The sequence below is a fragment of the Danio aesculapii genome, chromosome 6 (assembly GCF_903798145.1).
Source record: "Danio aesculapii chromosome 6, fDanAes4.1, whole genome shotgun sequence".
In the NCBI taxonomy this organism is placed as follows: domain Eukaryota; kingdom Metazoa; phylum Chordata; class Actinopteri; order Cypriniformes; family Danionidae; genus Danio; species Danio aesculapii.
Window position 1 is genome coordinate 60265386 of NC_079440.1, and position 21022 is coordinate 60286407.

General features: G+C 39.7%; 1 protein-coding gene across 2 annotated transcripts in view; it reads right to left on the reverse strand.

The window, feature by feature from the left end:
* Positions 1 to 357: 357 nt before the first annotated feature.
* The window catches only part of cbfa2t2 (CBFA2/RUNX1 partner transcriptional co-repressor 2), a 91818-nt gene continuing 71153 nt past the window's right edge, over positions 358 to 21022 (reverse strand). For both annotated transcript variants that reach the window (XM_056460638.1, XM_056460639.1), the window contains exons 5-11: positions 15638 to 15816; positions 14666 to 14904; positions 13676 to 13761; positions 11492 to 11699; positions 5900 to 5968; positions 3262 to 3452; positions 358 to 1839 (exon numbers count right to left, since the gene is read on the reverse strand). In XM_056460638.1, coding sequence (XP_056316613.1) covers positions 1576 to 1839; positions 3262 to 3452; positions 5900 to 5968; positions 11492 to 11699; positions 13676 to 13761; positions 14666 to 14904; positions 15638 to 15816 — 1236 coding nt within the window. In that variant the 3' untranslated portion in view covers positions 358 to 1575. The remainder of the gene's footprint in view (positions 1840 to 3261; positions 3453 to 5899; positions 5969 to 11491; positions 11700 to 13675; positions 13762 to 14665; positions 14905 to 15637; positions 15817 to 21022) is intronic.

Sequence of the window (21022 nt, forward strand, 5' to 3'; positions counted from 1 at the left end):
TCATTGATTGAAAAAAACACTATAGTAATTTGTAATAAATACTACAGTGTTTTTGATCCATAACACAGTAATGTACTTGAATTAACAACTAAAAACAGCTTGGTATAAGACAATGGGAAATGACCCAATAATGTAGTTTGACAACTATAGGGTATATAATATAGTATACTATAGTATACTACACTATTTATTATAAATTATTAGTTAACTATATTTCCCAGTGATGGGTTGCAGCTGGAAGGGCATCCGCTGTGTAGAACATATCCTGGATAAGTTGGCAGTTCATTCCGCTGTGGCAACCCCAGATTAATTAAGGGACTAAGCTGAAATGAAAATGAATGAATGAATGAATATAACTATAGTTCATAGTACATATTTATTATGTAAATAGCCATTTTTCTGCAATAATTTGAAGAAATATGTTGCATTTTACATATAATTTATATACTTATATATTAAATACAAACATAAAGTTATATATAATATATGTAATTAGAATATACACACACTGGCCACTTTATTAGGTACACCTGTCCAACTGCTGGTTAACGCAGATTTCTAATCAGCCAATCACATGGCAGCAGCTCACTGCATTTAGGCATGTAGACATGGTCAGGAGGATCTGCTGCAGTTCAAACTGAGCATCAGAATGGGGAAGAAAGGGGATTTAAGTCACTTTGAACGTGGCATGGTTGTTGGTGCCAGACGGGCTGGTCTGAGTATTTCAGAAACTGCTGATCTACTGGGATTTTCATGCACAACCATCTCTAGGATTTTCAGAGAATGGTCCGACAAAGAGGAAATATCCAGTGAGCGGCAGTTCTGTGGGCGCAAATGCCTTGTTGATGCCAGAGGTCAGAGGAGAATGGCCAGACTGGTTCCAGCTGATAGAAAGGCAACAGTAACTCAAATAAGCACTCGTTACAACTGAGGTCTGCAGAAGAGCATCTCTGAACACACAACACGTCCAACCTTGAGGCGGATGGGCTACAGCAGCAGAAGACCACACCGAGTGCCGCTCCTGTCAGCTAAGAACAGGAAACTGAGGCTACAATTCACACAGGCTCACCAAAACTGGACAATAGAAGATTGGAGAAACGTTGCCTGGTCTGATGAGTCTCCATTTCTGCTGTGATTTCAACCCGGTACTCGTAAGTTGTACCTAATAAAGTGGCCGATGTATATACTGTATATGTCCACGTATCAGATTTCTATACTGGTTACCACACTCATTGTCCATCTGAACTCTGATATTATTGTCATATAGTAATGATAAACATGTCACAGCATCGACAGCTTTGGTGAATCCATCACTTTTGTTTTGTTTTTTATATTGCTCTGATATTGTATTTACAGAAACAATCCCTCACACACACACACACACACACACACACACACAACAACATCTCTCACAAAACACTGACATTTTTTTTTTTTTTGTGCGGTAGATTGAATCTCCAGGAGTTCTTGCACCAAATAAAACAGCGTCTGAAAAGTGAGCAAACTCCATCTCCCGTCTGATCCATCGTCAGTTTAGTGTGCTATTGTTTGCTTTCAGATATATCTCCTTGTGTTTTAGTGTGCGCTGGTGTCCGGCGTGGATGCGGACGCGGGTGTGGACGGTGTGGAGGCTCTGGAGCTGTTCTTCTCCAGGCTGGGGCTCGGGATGGGGGTTTTGGCTTGGCTGCGGCTCATGGTTTTGGGCTGGTTCTGGAGGCCGGGGCTGCAGATCAGATGGTGTCGCTCCCAGTCTTTATGCTGACAGAAGGAGCCGCAGTATCGGGCCGCGTTACAGCCGCTGCACGTCTCGCTCGCTTTACGACCACAGTTCCAGCAGCACTGAGAAAAACACACGTCAGTGACATTACTGTTAGTATTTTATTACATACAGTTAAAGTCAGAATTATTAGCCCCCATATAGTTTATTCCCCAATTTCTGTTTAACAGAGTGAAGATTTTTTTCAGCACATCTCTAAACATTAAGTAATTTCTGATTTCTTTTATCTGTGCCATGATGATGGTACATAATATTTGACGATATTTTTCAAGACATTAGTATTCAGCTGTGACATTTAGACAATCCAAAAGAAATATTGCTTAAGGGGGCTAATAATATTGACCTTAAATTGTTTAAAACAATTAACAACTGCTGTTATTCTAGCTGAAATAAAACAAGTAAGACTTTCTCCAGAAGAAAAAATATTATAGGAAATACTGTGAAAAATTCCTCATCATTTAGGAAATATTGACAAAAGGATAAAAATAATCAGAGGAGGTCGAATAATATTGACTTCAACTGTACTTTAATACTTATTTAATATTGGAAATTTCTCTTGAAGATGTCATAGCTATTCTTCAGACGCTATTATTTATTATAAGACTGCATACACTGCAAAATTTACTTACTGACTTAGAGTTTCATGTCTCCGATGTAGTGTGAATATCTAAAAATTCTTATATCAAGAAGCATTTACTAAACAAGCAAAAAATGTAAGTTTGTTTTCAGAAATAATGTCAAAATTAAGTTAAATTAAGCTAAATTAAGCAAGATTACAAACAATATAATTTAGCTCGCCTCATTGGCAGATTATTTAACTTGTTTAAGGTAAAACTCACTTCATTTTGACTCATTATTTATAAATTCATAATATTGGAGAGTTGTTTGTTCTCTCCTCTGACGTGATGTAAATGCAGGTTGCCAGATCGATGACACCAACACAACACAAGTGTGCCTAAAGACCGAACCGTACACTGTAAGCGGATCAGCTTAAGATTACATTTGTAATAGTTATATTTTTAAAACTCTGAATCTGAAACTGCTGCCCTCCAGAGGACATATTTCTGCTTGCGTCCGCATAGACTTTATGACTTCATGAAATAAAAAAAAATATGCAGTTTTTTTTCCATCAAGGCAACCTGGAGTAATGAAACATTCTCAAAGCAGAATATCTGACTCCAGTATCGTTTTTCAGATCAGCAAATATGTTCATCCAGCATGTTTCTGAAATATCTGCACGCATATTATGATGTTTTATGCTGTCAAAGAGTCCAAAATGAACACTCAGCGCCTTTTTTCCCAATTGGCTACAGAACAAAACACTGTTGTCCAATGACTTGCCTATTTAACCTAAATGTCCGTAGTTAACCTAATTAACTTGAGCTGAATACTAGCATCTTGTAAAATAAGTAATAAAACAGATTTAAAAGTAAGCTTGATTTGGTCAGTGTGTGGTTAGTGAAAATGTTAGTGTTGATTCTGACCTCGCTGGAGTCCTCCTGCTCATTGATGACCTGTATGGCGTCTTCGGTGGCCTTCCTCTTGGCTTCAGCGAGGGTTTTCTCCATCTTTGCTCTCTCGGCTGTGATCATCTCGAAGGCTTTCTGTTCAGCTTCAGCCACGGCTTTCTGAACCTCATCCATCGCCTGACGCTTCACCTCATTTACTGCCTCCTCTGCCGGAAACAAACAAACGCATTCATATTCAGCAGGATTTCCACATACACACACACAGTTGAAGTCAGAATTATTAGCCCCCTGTATATATATTTTTCCCCCAATTTCAGTTTAACGGAGAACACATTTCTGAAAGTAAGTTTTAATAACTCATTTCTAATAACTGTTTATAACTGTCTAATATTTTCTTTTATCTTTGCCATGATGACAGTACATAATATTAGACTAGATATTCTTCAAGATACTAGTATTCAGTGTATGGTGACATTTAAAGGCTTAACTAGGTTAATTAGGGTAATTAGTTATTTACTAAAATTATTCAAAAGTCATTGCATGACAGCGGTTTGTTCTGTAGACCAGTGTTTTTGAACCTTTCTTGAACCAGGGCACGTTTTTTACATTGGAAAAATTTTGCGGCACACCACTAACCAAAAATGTTATAAAATGACACTCTGAACAGTATATTTAATTACAAAATAATTTCTTAATTTATTTATACTCAGTCAGTGTGAAACCTGAAATCTTTCATACGAAAGATAGCTTTCACTATATTGCCTTGAGCTCACCGTCTTTGCTTTCTTTTTCCCACCACTCATACTAGGGCCTTCATCCGGGTCAGAATCTTGTACAGAGCCCAAATCGGAGTTTGCAGTTGTCCTTTTTAAAAACTTCTCCATGACTGTCACCACGACCTCTCAAGTGCATCATTAAGTCTCTCGGAGGAACGAGGCAATCAGCTACGTGTCGCCACACGAACGAATATTAAATTACCCTCCCAGTCTTTACAGCACAGACACCGGACAATGACATAATATTTGCAGAAAATGATTAATAAATGTTTTATAAAATTTAAAATTGAAAAAAAGTGACATTGGATAATTTCTCACGTCACACTTGACGATCTCTCACGGCACACTAGTGTGCCGCGGCACAGTGGTTGAAAATCACTGCTGTAGACAATACAGCTTAAATACAGCTCAAGGGGGCTAAGAATACTGACCTTAAAATGGCTTCAAAAATATTAAAAATTATAAAAAATTCTAGCCAAAATAAACAAATAAGACTTTCTTCAGAAGAAAAAAATATTATAGAAAATACTGTGAAAAATTCCTTGCTCTGATAAACATCATTTGGGAAATATTTGAAAAAGAAAACAAAATTTGAGGGTATATATACATATATAATGTTTATATATATATATATATATATATATATATATATATATATATATATATATATATATATATATATATATATATATATATATATATATATATATATAAATGCAGTAGGGCGACATGGTGACTCAGTGGTTAGTGCTGTCGCCTTACAGCAAGAAGGTCTGGGCCAGTTGGCATTTCTGTATGGAGTTTGCATGTTCTCCCCTTGTTAGTGTGGGTTTCCTCCGGGTGCTCCGGTTTCCCCCACAGTCCAAACACATGTGCTAAAGGGGACTTGATTAAACTAAATTGGCCGTAGTGTATGAGTGTACTGTAAATGAGTGTGTATGGATGTTTCCCAGTACTGGGTTGCAGCTGGAAGGGCATTCGCTGTGTAGAACAAATGTTGTATAAGTTGGCGGTTCATTCCGCTGTGGTGGCCTCTAATAAATAAGAGACTAAGCCAAAGGAAAATGAATGAATGAATCTGAATTACCATATTGTCTTTTTAGAGCTGCTTAAGACCAAAATATGTCTCATATTTTAAGCTGTGTGCATAATTTTCTGCATTACTTTCCTGTTTTCTACCATGAATCTGTTTTAAAGCATAAATGCATTGTGATTTTTCAGCTTTTTTATTTGTAATAAATTTGCAACAATTTCAAAAACTCTTTTAAATTGTCATTATGGGGGATTGTGTGTAGAATGTTGAGGAAATAAATTATTTAATCCACTTTTGGAATAAGGCTGTAACATAAACAAATGTGGAATAAGTGAAGCGTATCAATACTTTCCAGACGCACTGTATACAGTATATATATATATATATATTCATTCATTCATTTTCTTTCAGCTTAGTCCCTTTATTAATCTGGGGTCACCACAGCGGAATGAACTGCCAACTTATCCAGCATATTTTTAACGCAGCGGATACCCTTTCAGCTGCAACCCATTACTGGGAATCACCCATACACACATTCACTACTGACAATTTAGCCTACCCAAATCACCTATACCACATGTGTTTGGATTTGTGGGGGAAACCGGAGCACCCGGAGAAAACCCCACGCAAACACGGAGAGAACATGCAAACTCCACACAGAAACACCGACTATATATATATATGTGTAAGAGTTCTAGAAATAATATCTATAAATAAATCAGTTTTATGCATGCTGTGAGCTGATTTGACGTGTGAAAGTGTGATTAATGAGAAATGTGCATAAGGAACAGGTGGTGGAGGAGAAAACAGGTTTCCCAGGGTGCATCTGGGTCTCTGCCCTCACCGGCTTTCCTCCAGATCTCATCAGGCACGTATCCAGAGGAGGCGCGCAGGGGAACGTCCCTCGGAGAGTCTGCAGGAAACACAAAAACACACACGCTACATAAGCAGAGACGCAAGCCGGATGGTACAAACACACACTTTACATTAGCAGAACACCATAAAAACATTAGCAATGACCGAAGATCAACACAAACACACAATATATTAGCAGAGATGTGAGCGAAATGGCACAAATATGAGTGTTACGTTAGCAGAGATACCAAAAAACATTATATTAGCAGAGGCACAAGTTGAAGACGTGAAGTCATGAAGACAGAGACATGACTGCCAAACACACACGCTACAATAGCAGAGACATGACCGCCACACATACACATACAAACACACACGTTACAATAGCAGAGACATGACCGCCACACTACACATACAAACACACACGTTACAATAGCAGAGACATGACCGCCACACATACACATACAAACACACACGTTACAATAGCAGAGACATGACCGCCACACTACACATACAAACACACACGTTACAATAGCAGAGACATGACCGCCACACATACACATACAAACACACACGTTACAATAGCAGAGACATGAACGCCACACATACACAAACAAACACACACGTTACAATAGCAGAGACATGACCGCCACACATACACATACAAACACACACGTTACAATAGCTGAGACATGACCGCCACACATACACATACAAACACACACGTTACAATAGCAGAGACATGACCGCCACACTACACATACAAACACACACGTTACAATAGCAGAGACATGAACGCCACACATACACAAACAAACACACACGTTACAATAGCAGAGACATGACCGCCACACTACACATACAAACACACACGTTACAATAGCAGAGACATGACCGCCACACTACACATACAAACACACACGTTACAATAGCAGAGACATGAACGCCACACATACACATACAAACACACACGTTACAATAGCAGAGACATGACCGCCACACTACACATACAAACACACACGTTACAATAGCTGAGACATGAACGCCACACATACACATACAAACACACACGTTACAATAGCAGAGACATGACCGCCACACTACACATACAAACACACACGTTACAATAGCTGAGACATGAACGCCACACATACACATACAAACACACACGTTACAATAGCAGAGACATGACCGCCACACTACACATACAAACACACACGTTACAATAGCTGAGACATGACCGCCACACTACACATACAAACACACACGTTACAATAGCAGAGACATGAACGCCACACATACACATACAAACACACACGTTACAATAGCTGAGACATGACCGCCACACTACACATACAAACACACACGTTACATTAGCAGAGACATGAACGCCACACATACACATACAAACACACACGCTACAATAGCAGAGACATGAACGCCACACATACACAAACAAACACACACGTTACAATAGCAGAGACATGACCGCCACACATACACATACAAACACACACGTTACATTAGCAGAGACATGAGCTGAAGGAGAGTTTTGGCCAGTGTTTGCTCACAGATGGAGATGAGGAACACAGCCAGAACTCGCGCTTCAGACCACATTCTTTCAGATTGGACTCAAATACACAACACCTGCTCCATCAGCAGGCGCGCACCCACACACACACACACACACGAGTCTGTTAAGAGCCTGAGAATATCTAGGTGATGTTAGTACTGTAGTTGACCATCAACACCACTAGGGGGAACTTTAAAAGTCTACAACAGCGGTCCCCCAACCTTTTTATCACAGCAGACCACTTAATCGCGACCAATGGGTGGTGTTCACTGTACATAGATTGGTAGGCGACCATGAACCACTTTCTCAGAGGATGACTAACTGACAAAACAACTGCTGCAACTCTGATACAAGTCTTATTTATGGTGAAAATGATAAAGCACTCCAGTGTTTGGGTGTTCTGTGTTTGTCTAATTAGCCTACTGAAATGTGTATTTACCATACAAACTTTGAAGCTGATTGGTCAGCTCTTGTCACGTGACTCGCGACATTGTAAAAAGTTGATGTTTTCAACTGGGTGCTCCTAGAAAACGTGAGCGCGTCACTCCCAATATGCGTGCGCAAACAGCGCACCTCTATTGGAAATATGTAACTTGTCTGTGGAACAGATGCGATATGTGAACAAGGCCGCCGTCATTTGCGATCTCCAGCAGTTGATCTTCTTGCACTGGATTCACCTGATTTGTTGACAAATGGGTTGCGGATCCATTGCTTAACATTAGTTCGTGGGTCGTTCTTACTCATTTTGCTAGCTTGTGGGTTAAATTTTGGCACTCAAGTGACTGAGATATAACCAAGAGACGATGGTCATTTTTCAAAATGAAAGATCGTTCGGACAAATAATTAATCATTTCTTGTGCGCCCCAGTACAAGTTGATCTACAGACTGGCACTGTTCCACAGGTGTTTTTTACATGATTTTCTTTATTTCTCTTTCCTAATTGGGCTTATTGGAATTTAATTAAAATCTACCCTGCTGAAAAATCCAGCTTAAACCAGCCTAGGCTGGTTGGCTGGTTTTAGCTGGTTGACCAACCTGGTTTTAGAGGGGTTTTGGCCATTTCCAGGCTGGTTTCCAGCCATTTCCAGCTTGGTCTTAGCTGGTTAGGCTGGAAAATGACCAGCTAAATCCAGCTAAAACCAGCTTTACCAGCCTGGTTTAAGCTGGACATATCTGGTTTTGGCTGGGCTCCCAGCCTATCTAGGCTGGTCAAGCTGGTTTTAGCTGGTCATTTTCCAGCCTGACCAGCTAAATGGCCAAAACCCCTCTAAAACCAGGCTGGTCGACTAGCTAAAACCAGCCAACCAGCCTAGGCTGGTTTAAGCTGTTTTTTTTTCAGCAGGGTAGGTATCATCTTTTGATATGATGTACTTTTAGAGAAAAATGATGTCCATATATGTGGACCGAATTTACATAAAACACTTTTTCCTGACTGTTTTTTAATGCTTTTTTAACATAGAAAAGCGCCTTCAGCAAACCTCCTAATTCCTGCAGCACGAGGACTTTATGACTGTTTATGAGCGTCAAACGTGGCGGATCTGTTCGGCGAAATATTTGACTGCGTGTCACTGCATATCAAACGACTAAAACAATATAACTAGATTAACGAGTTCACACTTGCAATAGTTTCAGAATAAAGCGTATTTGGCGTGCTGTCCGGGGAGAGGGCTCTGAGCTCGGGGAAGACACCCAAACTCGAGTTATTCCTCTTATCAGGAAACAGAGAGGAATTGGGATTCGAGTCAAGTATCTAGCTCCCCCCGGGATTGTAATGCTTAAGAGGTGAGGTGACGGGGTGGTGGATGCTAAAGTCGTGAGATGCTGCAGGTAAGACAGCTTTGGTATAAATAGGGGTTTGGTCAAGAACTGATTGGATAATAGAATAATTGTCAATGACGTATTTGATACTGAAACTTCTGCGCGTGGTCCTCCCGAAATTTGTTTATAAAACATCACGAAATGTCCACTGTGCTGAGCGAGAGCGCTTTTCTACTGAACAGCGCATCATCGATGACGTAAGCGTGCCCAGGCCCGAATGTAATGTGAGTGCGGGCCATCGGGGGAGACGGGAGGGGGGACAAACGTGCTTTGCCCCTGGTCAAAACAACTTTACATAGTGTGAGTACCCCCTTAAAAATAGGGTTTGGGACATTTCAGAGTATTTTAAATAGCCACTTAAGAGCTAAAATGTGCTGTCCACATATGTGGACACTCAAGCCCTCGGAGGATAATGTTATTATTCAATTCAGCTTTATTTGTATAGCGCTTTTACAATGTAGATTGCGTCAAAGCTGCTTCACATAAAATGAGGGGTTTATTCATAAACTAATTTCGAGAGGATCACGTGCTTATGATTTATCACAGCCGGTCTCATATTAAGCTAATTAGTATCATCCAATCATATGAGCCATAAGCTACTATAAATAACCACAGTCTTCAGTCCACTTTATCTTCGTTTGGAAGAAACCCCCCTTCCTCCCCATTCTCCTCCTTCACTATAGATCGGGCGGCACGGAGGCCCAGTGGTTAGCACTGTTAGCCCCACAGCAAGAACACTGCCAGCCCTGGTCCTGCCAGGTCGGTAGGTGTTTCTGTGAGGAGTTTGTATGTTCTCCCCGTGTCCGTGTGGGTTTTCCCCGGGTTCTCCGGTTTCCTCCCACCATCCAAATATATACATTATGCATAACAATCAAGCATTTGTCTAGCCCCCTTTTTTCCTCACGTGTTCCCTTAGCTACTGCAGACGGGGAGTTCTGAGATTCACAGAGCTCAGGCTCCCCTCTCTCTCTGCAAACGGGAGGAAGCCCCGGGCTCGAAGATCCCTTGAGCTCGGGGCTCTCTCCCGGGCCAGCATGCCAAAGAAGCTTTTGATGAATCATCAGCTAAGTGTGAACTCTTGAAATCATAGTAAATTGAAACAGTGTAGCTCAGTTTTTAGAGTTTAAGTTCAGTTCAGTTCAGTTCAGTTTAGTTTAGTTCAGCTCAGTTCAGTGTGGTTTAATAATCACTACTGAGAGTCCAAACACTGAAGAGCAAATCCATCAATGCAAGCCAGTGGCGACAGCGGCGAGGAAAAAACTTCACCAATTGGTGAAAGTGAAGAATTAAAAAACCTAGAGGGAACCAGGCTCAGATGGACACGACCATTTCTCCTCTGGCCAAACGTCTTGTGCAGAGCTGCAGTCTAGGCGCCGGAGGCTGGAAGCTGTATTATTTCATATTATATTATGTATTATTATTAGCGATATTATTTATTATCTGCATATTTATATTTGTTTTAATAAAAACAAGCTTAGATTTGTCCACCTGTCAGGTTTTAGACCATACGGGGCATAAGAACAGCACGTGTGTTTGGATATAACTCCGTGTTTTGACCACACTTTGTTATTATTGTTCATTTGTTCCTTTGCCTGAAATTAGAACTGAATTTAGAAATAGTTTTGACACAAATCTTTGCGCTTAACAAACAAAATTAAATATGTAGGCTAATGGATGTGTTCAGTGGAGTGAGTTTGCACCGTTTCCTTACTCCCCCAAAGTAAAGGAGTAAAGTAAAGAGTAAGGTAAAGAGGCTGAATGGAGGAGGCTCGTTCTTTATCCTCATGCTGCAGATGCTGTTTTCTCGCTAGTGAAGCGTTCAGTTTTTCCACTTACAAAGTCCGTCATGTAAATAGCAAATGCACCATGGCGCAATGCAACTGACTCTTAAAGGGAATGAGAGATGAGACTCTGATTGGTTTATTCTCAAAACACACCCATAACTCATTAAGGAGATAAGCTCAACCCTGTTAGACCATGCACCGGGGCGCAGAGCATATTTTATCATCCTTAAAATAGTAAAAGTGGATACGGACACGCCCTTAATGCTTTTGCACCATGCGCTTTAGACTTTGCGCCTAGATCTTTAAAAAGAGCACTAAGTCTTAGCAACCATTTAACACGGTTTAGCTGTGTTATGAAAGATTAGCAACAACAACAAAAGGTCAAAGTTGAAGTGGTCTGACTGACCTGCATTGACTCCTTCTGCTGACAGAGGGCTGTGTGTTTTGCTGAAGGGGATGTTTGCGGATGTGTTCCCGTTTTTGCGTCCCTCGTCGTGTGGGTTTGAGCGACGCCGCCAGAAATTGAGCTCCTCTCGGTCGGACTCCTGACAGCGGCGCAGGACACTGACCGAACGCCTCGTCTTCTCCACCATATCCACAATACAGTTCAGCACCTTCAACCAGACCACAGAAGACCTCAGCACACGAGACCAATCTCACAACAGATCCTGATTCAAAATGAACTATGACAATAATAACTGATTAAATGTAAACAGTCAAATAAAGATGTTACTTTAGTTGTCATATGTACTCAAAACAGTTGGGTTTAATAATAACCCAACAGGTAACCCAATGATGGGTCGTTTAGGCACCAACCTGCTGTTGGGTTATTTTAACCCAATCCATTGAGTTGTTAAGGTTAACCCAACATTTTGGATTACAAAAATAAATATTTTGTTGGGTTATTTTGCCAAAAAGTGGCTGTAATAAATTATTATTATCATTATTGGGTTAATGTCTCCCCTGGGTCCTAAAGGTAAGAATAACAGCCGAATATCTCATATATCGGATATCGATATCGGATATCCGGATATCGGAATATCGGATTTTGTGATTTTGGGGCCCTAAGCAATTCCAGCCAAAGGGCTCAGGTCTTGAAATGCACCCTTTCTACTTTTATTTAATATTAATTCATATTGCTGTCTTTTTTATATCACTCCATCTTCTTTTCGACATTTTAAATTAATGCAAGCTCTACATTTCAAATGATTAGTTTTCCAAAAATGAATAAACAACTAGGCGATGCAGTGGCACAGTAGGTATAGCTGTCGCCATACAGGAAGAAGGTCGCTGGTTCGAGCCTCGGCTGGGTCAGTTGGCGTTTCTATGTGTTCTCCCTGCGTTCGCGTGGGTTTCCTCCGGGTGCTCCGGTTTCCCCCACAGTCCAAAGACATGCGGTACAGGTGAATTGGGTAAGCTAAATTGTCCGTAGTGTATGTGTGTGTGAATAAGTGTGTATGTGTTTCCCAGTGATGGGTTGCAGCTGGAAGGACATCCGCTGCATAAAACAAATGCTGGATAAGTTGGCGGTTCATTCCGCTGTGGCGACCCCAGATTAATAAAGGGACTAAGCCGAAAAGAAAATGAATGAATGAATTTATAACTAAAAATAATACGTATATTTTTTTAAATAAATTTGACTGCTGGACTGCTCCATAATGGACATTTTATTTATTATTACATAACATTACAATAATAATATTGTATTTGATTGTATATTAAATAATATTTAATTACGTTAAAGTTGTATTCGTTTAACTCTCACCATACAAAATATGGTAGAAAACGATGTGATATATAGTTTATAGGTCTAATTTATACTTTCATTCATTCATATATTTTCTTTTTGGCTTAATCCCTTTACTAATCTGGGGGTCACCACAGTGGAATGAACCGCCAATTTATCCAGAATATGTTTTACACAGCGAATGCCCTTCCAGCTGCAACTCAATACTGGGAAACATCCATACACACTCATTTTAGCTTACCCAATTCCCCTATACTGCATGTCTTTGGACTTGTGGGGGGAACCGGAGCACCCGGAGGAAACCCACGCCAACGCGGGGAGAACATGCAAACTCCACACAGAAATGCCAACTGACCCAGCCAAGGCTCAAACTAGCGACCTTCTTCATGCGAGGCAGTCGTGCTATCCACTACACCACCACATCGCCCTCATTTATACTTCTAGATATGTATTAGGGCCCCCAGATTTCCCTAAGCGGCCGCTTACCTTGCTTATTGGTTAAATCCGCCCCTGGTTAAGACCTTAAATAAACTTTATAATGCAAATACAACATTACTTACGATTTTTTATTCCAAAAGTTTAACCCAACTGGTTGAGTTATTAAATAAATAACCAAACAAAGGCTAAAAATAACCCAACAAAGCACCAAATATTTAACCCAACTGGTTGAGTTATTAATAAATAACACAATAAAGGTTAAAAAATAACCCAACAAAGCACTAAATATTTTTAACTCAACCACTGGGTTAAATAAATAACCCAACGTTTGTTTTTTTTGAGTGTAGAGGTAGACTGACAAGAGGTAGCCTGGTATTGGCAGATTTTCCATAAGCGTAGACTTACATGATCCAGATGTCTCCATTCCTCAGCCCACTCCCTCTCCGTCAGTCTGTGGTCTACAGGTTCCTCTCGGTAGCCTCCGTTACTGCCTGAACACAACAGCAGACAAGTGTGTTATAAAGGACACACATGTTATGTAAGATTCACTATTGCGTGGTGTCTGGGCATAAGTGTGTGTTGGCATCTCTATACTGATAATAATCCACCCACGCCTTATTCTCTAATCCACATTAAATCAAATGTCACGTTGAGTCAAGTCTCATTAGACAAGCAGTTCTGGTTTTATAAGCAATGTGATGTCACATTGTTTAAGCCCTGCCCACTGCTAATGATTGACAGTCCTATATTAGCCTAGTTTCCGCCCTCTGCGAGTTGTGTTTGGTTGCTCATGATATAATAACTGAACTGTGGGCTGTGTGTACCTGTAAGTCATGGACACATCTTCATTAATAGGGTACGTGTGTGTTTGTGTGTGTGTGTGTGTGTGTTGTTTTTGTGTGTGCGTGTGTATTTGTCTGTGTGTGTGTACTAGTGAGTTGAGGGCGATATATGTATGTGTGTGTATGTGTTCCAGTGAGTCGAAGGCACTCCTGTTGTAGTGTGTGTGTGTGTGTGTGTGTGTGTGTGTGTACTAGTGAGTTGAGTGCGTTATGTGTATATGTATGTGTGTGTGTGTGTGTGTGTGTGTGTGTATTTGTGTATATGTGTGAGTGTGTACCAGTGAGTCAAAGGCGCTTCTTCAGCAGTAGTGTATGTATGGGTGTGTATGTGTGTGTTTGTGTGTGTGTGTGGCTGTCATGTCTCTGCTAATCTAATATGTGTGTGTGTGTTTGTGGCGCTTATGTCTGTGCAGATGTGTGTGTGTGTGTGTGTATGTTTGTGTGTGTGTATATGTGTATTTTTGTTTATGTGTGTGTGTACCAATGAGTTGAAGGTGCTTCTTCAGTAGTAGAGTATGTATGGGTGTGTATGTGTACGCGTGAGTGTGTGTACCTGTAAGTCGCGGGCGCTCCTTCAGCTCCAGGATGCGCTGTGGTTCTCTGTACAGCTGAGCACTGCTGATGTCCTCCAGGGCGTAGTGCTGCAGAGGGGGTGGAGTCGGGTGGATCTGGGTGGGGAGCTGCAGCGGGTGGGCGGGGCTGTGTCTGGGGGCGGGGCTTATGGTGCAGATTCGTTTGGCTGGAGGCTCCAGAGAGGCGGGAGGACGATCGTGAAAACCATTCTCTTTACTCCTGGAGGAATAATACAATATTACAAATCCCTTAAACACTGTACATGAAAATAGCAGGGTACTTTATGAAGTCACTTTAAAGGGGAGCTTTAAAAAAAATCACTTTTATAAGGGATTTAAATACAGTTGTGTGTCAACAGTGTGTGATTAAATCCAGCCTCTAATGGTAAAAATTAATTAATTGTATTGTTTATAATCACACTTACTTAAAGTTCATTCATTAATTTCCTTTTCGGCTTACTCCCTTTATTAATCTGGAGCCACAGCGGAATGAACCGCCAACTATTCCAGCATATGTTTTACGCAGCAGATGCCCTTCCAGCTGCAACCCATCACTGGGAAACATCCATACACACTCACCCACACACACATACACTACAGTCAATTTTTAGCATACCCAATTCACCTATACCACATGTCTTCGGACTTATGGGGGAAACCGAAGCACCCGGAGGAAACCCACACCAACATGGGGAGAACATGCAAACTCCACACTGAAATGCCAACTGACCCGGCTGAGGCTCAAATCAGTGACCTTCTTGCTGTGAGGTGATCGTGCTACCCACTGTGCCACCGCGTCGCCCCTTATTTAAAGTTACTTTTATAAATTGTAATTATTCTTATAACTGAACTATCAGCCAAACATTCTTCGAATATTCTTATCTGTGATTCTTGCTTTATGGTAATTTTACAGTAAGCCCGCAGCTTGTGTGTGTGTGTGTGTTTGTGTGTACCTGTTGGGACTGTGTCGTTTGCTGTCGCTGGGCTCGAGCAGGAGTTCGCTGGAGTCTGCTGGTGACGGGACGGTGGTGCTGAGCAGAAGATGCTCATGTTGGGACAGATACTGCGCTGGGGTCTGTTTGGCGGCCCGAGCGCAGTGCAGAAGCTCCCGCTGCAGTAAAGGCAGGTTGGCCTGTATGGAGAAACACACAATCAGAATAATCTGTTAATATAGTTCATTATTTTATAAATATAATGTTTCCTTCCTTCAGCTTAGTCCCAGATTTATCAGGGGTCACCACAGTGGAATGAACCGCCAACTATTCCAACATATGTTTTCCATTTATTCGTGGTTGTTAATTGCATTAGGGCGGCGCAATAAGTAGTGCTGTCGCCTCACAGCAAGATGGTCGCTGGTTTGAGCCTCGGCTGAGTCAGTTAGCGTTTCTATGTGGAGTTTGCATGTTCTCCCTGCGTTCGCGTGGGTTTCCTCCGGGTGCTCCGGTTTCCCCCACAGTCCAAATATATGCAGTACAGGTGAATTGGTAAATTGTCCATGGTGTATGTATGTGTGTGAATGAGTGTGTATGGATGTTTCCCAGAGATGGGTTGCAGCTGGAAGGGCATCCGCTTTGTAAAACATGTGCTGGATAAGTTGGCGGTTCATTCCGCTGTGGCTCCAGATTAATAAAGGGAGTAAGCCGAAAAGGAAATGAATGAATGAATGAATTGCATTATGGGATGTTGATCTCTGTCCACTTTTGATGTTGAATATTCAACTCTACAGTTTAACAAAGTGACTTTTATTGACATTTTAGTAGTTTTCAATAATATTCATTCATTCATTTACCTTTAGTCCCTTTATTAATCAGGAGTTGCAACAGTGGAATGAACCGCCAACTTATCCAGCATGTTTTACACAGCGGATGCCTTTCCAGCTGCAACCCAGCACTGGGAAATGAAATAATATAATGTTTGAGAAATAATGTCTAGAGAAATAAGTGTGTAAAATGCAGTGGTGTAAAGTGACTAATTACAAATACTCACATTACTGTAATTGAGTAGTTTGTCAGGAACTGTAATTCACTGAGTAGTTTTATAAATGAGTACTTTTACTTTCCCTTGAGTACATTTTTAGCGCAGTATCGGTACTTTTGCGCCACTACTTTGCATCAACATGCAATCACTACTTTATTTTGTCTTGTCTATGGAGATTAGAGAAATCAGTCCTGTGATTCCTGTTCAATCAAATCACACATAGAAGTAAAGAGGTATCATAATGAACAACCTGAAGACATGGGTAATTTATAATCACAGTAAACTGTTTGGAAGCGTTAAAAGTGTCCAAGAAGATGTCTAAAATCTTTACACACATTGACCCAGAGACTGTTTAGATACATGCTACTGATGAGAAGATAACAGATGTTTACTGTATGATGAGCAGAATGGCCTTAAACACCCAGAAAGCACAGGATGTCAACATGTCGTCAGATTGACGTTGTACCCTAGCGTCGTGGGGACGTTGCATTTTGTTCGGAAATGAAAATCAGGTTGACGTCAGAACTCAACGTGAGGCTGACGTCAATGTACCACGTCCAACCTAAAATCAACCGAATATCAACGTCTAATGATGTTCCAGCTTGATGTTGTGTGGTGTTACCACTATGACGTCTATCAGACATTGGATTTTGGTTGCCATACCTGACCAATAAATGTCAGTATTTGACATCAATATGACGTTGGTTTAAGATGTTGGCTTGACGTTGGATTTTGGTCACTTTCTAACAACCTAAATTCAACCAAATATCAACGTCGTTTGACGTCATCATTAAACATCAAAATAACATTGTCCTTAGACGCTGGCTAGATGTTGAATTTTGGTCACCTGAGATCACAACCTAAATCTAACCTAAAATTAACGTCTTATGATGTTGTGTGTCTGCTGGGCAATAACTAGATGCACTACAGAATGTTACGTTTACACACATCCACAAATTACATGTAAACGCATCAGCTTTTTACAGTATTATATATCAATTATCAGAGCGCACAAAATACTCCAGTAAATAACTGTAATGAGAATAATTCAGCATATCTTTAGGGAAAGCACATACAACATATTTACAAAAAAATAAAGGATAACTCTTAATGAAAAATGAAGAAAAATAATTATATTTTGCTCAAACCCAACATCAGGCTGACTTCAATGTCCAATACCAACCTAACGTCTAATGATGTTGTGTGGATGTTACCACTATGTCGTCTATCAGATGTTGTATTTTGGTTGTCAGTATTTGACATCAGTTGGTTTAAGATGTTGGTTTGATGTTGGATTTTGGTCACTTTCTAACACAACCTAAATTCAACCAAATATCAACGTCGTTTGACGTCATTATTGGACTTCAAAATAACATTGTCCAAAATAACAAATCATTTTGGTCACCTGACATCACAATCTAAATCTAACCTAATATTAACGTCTTATGATGTTGTGTTTCCCAGAGATGTGTTGCAGCCGGAAGGGCAAACATGTGCTGGATAAGTTGGTGGTTCATTCCACTGTGGCATCCCCGGATTAATAAAGGGACTAAGCCGAAAAGAAAATGAATGAATGGATGATGTTGTGTGTCTGCTGAGCAATAACCAGATGCACTACAGAATGTTACGTTTACACACACATCCACAAATTACATGTAAATGCATACAGCGTAATACTCAATACTCACTACTCTTGAACACCTTTGAAAGCTCTACTTTTTACTCATACTTGAGTAATATTTACAACAGGTACTTTTACTCTACTCGCACTACATTTTAGGCAAGTAATGGTACTTTTACTTGAGTATGATTTTTCAGTACTCTTTCCACCACTGATAAAATAACAGAAAATGTTCAGGCAGTTTATTACAAGATTTCTGTAACGTAATCTACAACACCAACCCAGAAAATAGACCACTGCAAACTAAAAATGTTTCATTCAAAAACCTTTTCAAGGTTAAAAGTTGTTGGATGAAAGATCAAGATACCAAAATGCAATTCAAAAGCACAAACAAAAACGGCTAATTTACAAATATATATCTTTTAAAGTGTATCACTAATCTCTAAAATCAACTAAACTGCACTGTCACTAATCAAACCCACACTTCGGGATTTTCCTAAGCTCTCTAAATGAATCTCTGTGCACCACATTTTCAGCATTTTTCCAGATAAGAGTGTAGATAGAGGTCAGAAAACTGGGTTCCTCAACAGACTCCGAGGAGCCTCGGCACACATGCAAACTCAAAGCAGACTCGCTCCAGGCGTCTGTTCAGCGTCTCTGCATGTTCTGCTTAATATTACAGCTCCAGACCGCCGTTCTCACCAACATCTCAACAAAATAGACCATAAATCCTCTGTATGGAAACACTTCAGGAGGATGGAAACGCAGAGGAGAAACAAGACAGACTCAGCCGTTCACTTCTTATATGTGAGTTTGATTTCTAATGTGAACGTGAAGAATAAACCATCTGGCAAACACAAGGGGAAAATACAGAAATCTGATATTTATATATAGAATTTTCATATGTGACATGCAAGATCATGTTTGGATTTCACTTATAAAATATATGTGCAACATATATTATAAAATATTGCGAAAAGTGTTTAAATTATTAGCTATAATTTTAAATATAGGTTCCTATATGGCCATACGGGGTGACACAGTGGTTAGCACTGTCGCCACACAGCAAGAAGGTCGCTGGTTCGAGCCCTGGCTGGATCAGTTGGCATTTTTGTGTGGAGTTTGCATGTTCTCCCCGTGTTGATGTGGGTTACAGTCCAAACACATGCGCTATAGGTGAATTGATGAACTAAATTGGCGGTGTGAATGAGTGTGTATGGGTGTTTCCTTGTACTGGGTTGCAGCTGGAAGGGCATCCGCTGTGTAAAACATATGCTGGAATAGTTGGCAGTTCATTCAGCTGTGGCAACCCCTGATAAATAAAGGGACTAATTCAAAGTAAAACGAATAATTGAATGAATGAATGAATGAATGAATATGGCCATATATCAGATTTCCGTAACTCTGATGACTCGTTTGTAAACCAAGATTCACTGATTCATGAATTGGTTTGACTTGGTAAATTAAAAAGAATCAAATTAATCACTCATTTGTGAATCAGGCTTCACTGATGCATGAATTGATTTATCTGAATCATGTCAAAGTCAATTAAAAAGAACCCGTGTATAAATTGACTCATTGGTGAATCAGATTAATGAATTGATTTGACTGAATCAATTCAAAAGAATCACATTAATAGAATGGCTTGTTTTTGAACTATGCTTCACTGATTTATAAATTGGTTTAACTGAATCAATTCAAAACAATTAAAAAGAATCAAGTCTATAGAATGACTCGTTTGTAGACCAGGCTTCCATGATCCATTGGTTTGACTGAATCAATTCCAAATCAATTAAAAAGTATCACATCAATAGAATGATTCATTTTTGAATCAGACTTCGCTGATTTGTGAATTACTTTAACTGAATCAGTTCAAAACCTATTAAAAAGAATCAAATCAATAGAATGACTTGTTTGTGCTCTAGTCTTCACTGATTCATATATTGGTTTAACTGAATCAGTTTAAAATCAATTAAAAAGAATCACATCAATAGAATGATTAAATTTTTTAATCAGAGTTTGATGATTCTGGAATTTGTTTAACTGAATCAGTTCAAAATCAATTAAAAAGTACCACATCAAAAAATTATTCCTTCGTGAATTAGGCTTCATTGATTCATGAACTGGTTTGACTGAATCAGTTCAAAATCAATTAAAAAGTATCACATCAATAGAATGATTCATTTTTTAATCAGACTTCGCTGATTCATAAATTGGTTTAACTGAATCAGTTCAAAACCAACTAAAAAGAATCAAATCAATAGAATGACTCGTTTGTGAACCAGGCTTCACTGATTCAAGAATTGGCTTAACTGAATCAATTCAAAATCAATTAAAAAGATCACATCAAAAGAATGACTCATTTGTGAACCAGGCTTTATTGATTCATGAACTGGTTTGACTGAATCAATTCCAAATCAATTAAAAAGTATCACATCAATAGAATGATTCATTTTTGAATCATCCTGCACTGATTCATAAATTGGCTTATTGAATCAATTCAAAACCAATTAAAAGAATCAAAACAATAGAATGACTTGTTTGTGAACCAGGCTTCACTGATTCATGAACTGGTTTAACTGAATCAATTCAAAACCAATGAAAAATATTCACATCAAAAGAACGACTTGTTTGACAACCAGGCATCACTGATTCATGAATTGTTTGACTGAATCAATTCCAAATCAATTAGAAAGCATCACATGAATAATTCATTTGAAAATCAGACATTATTGATTTA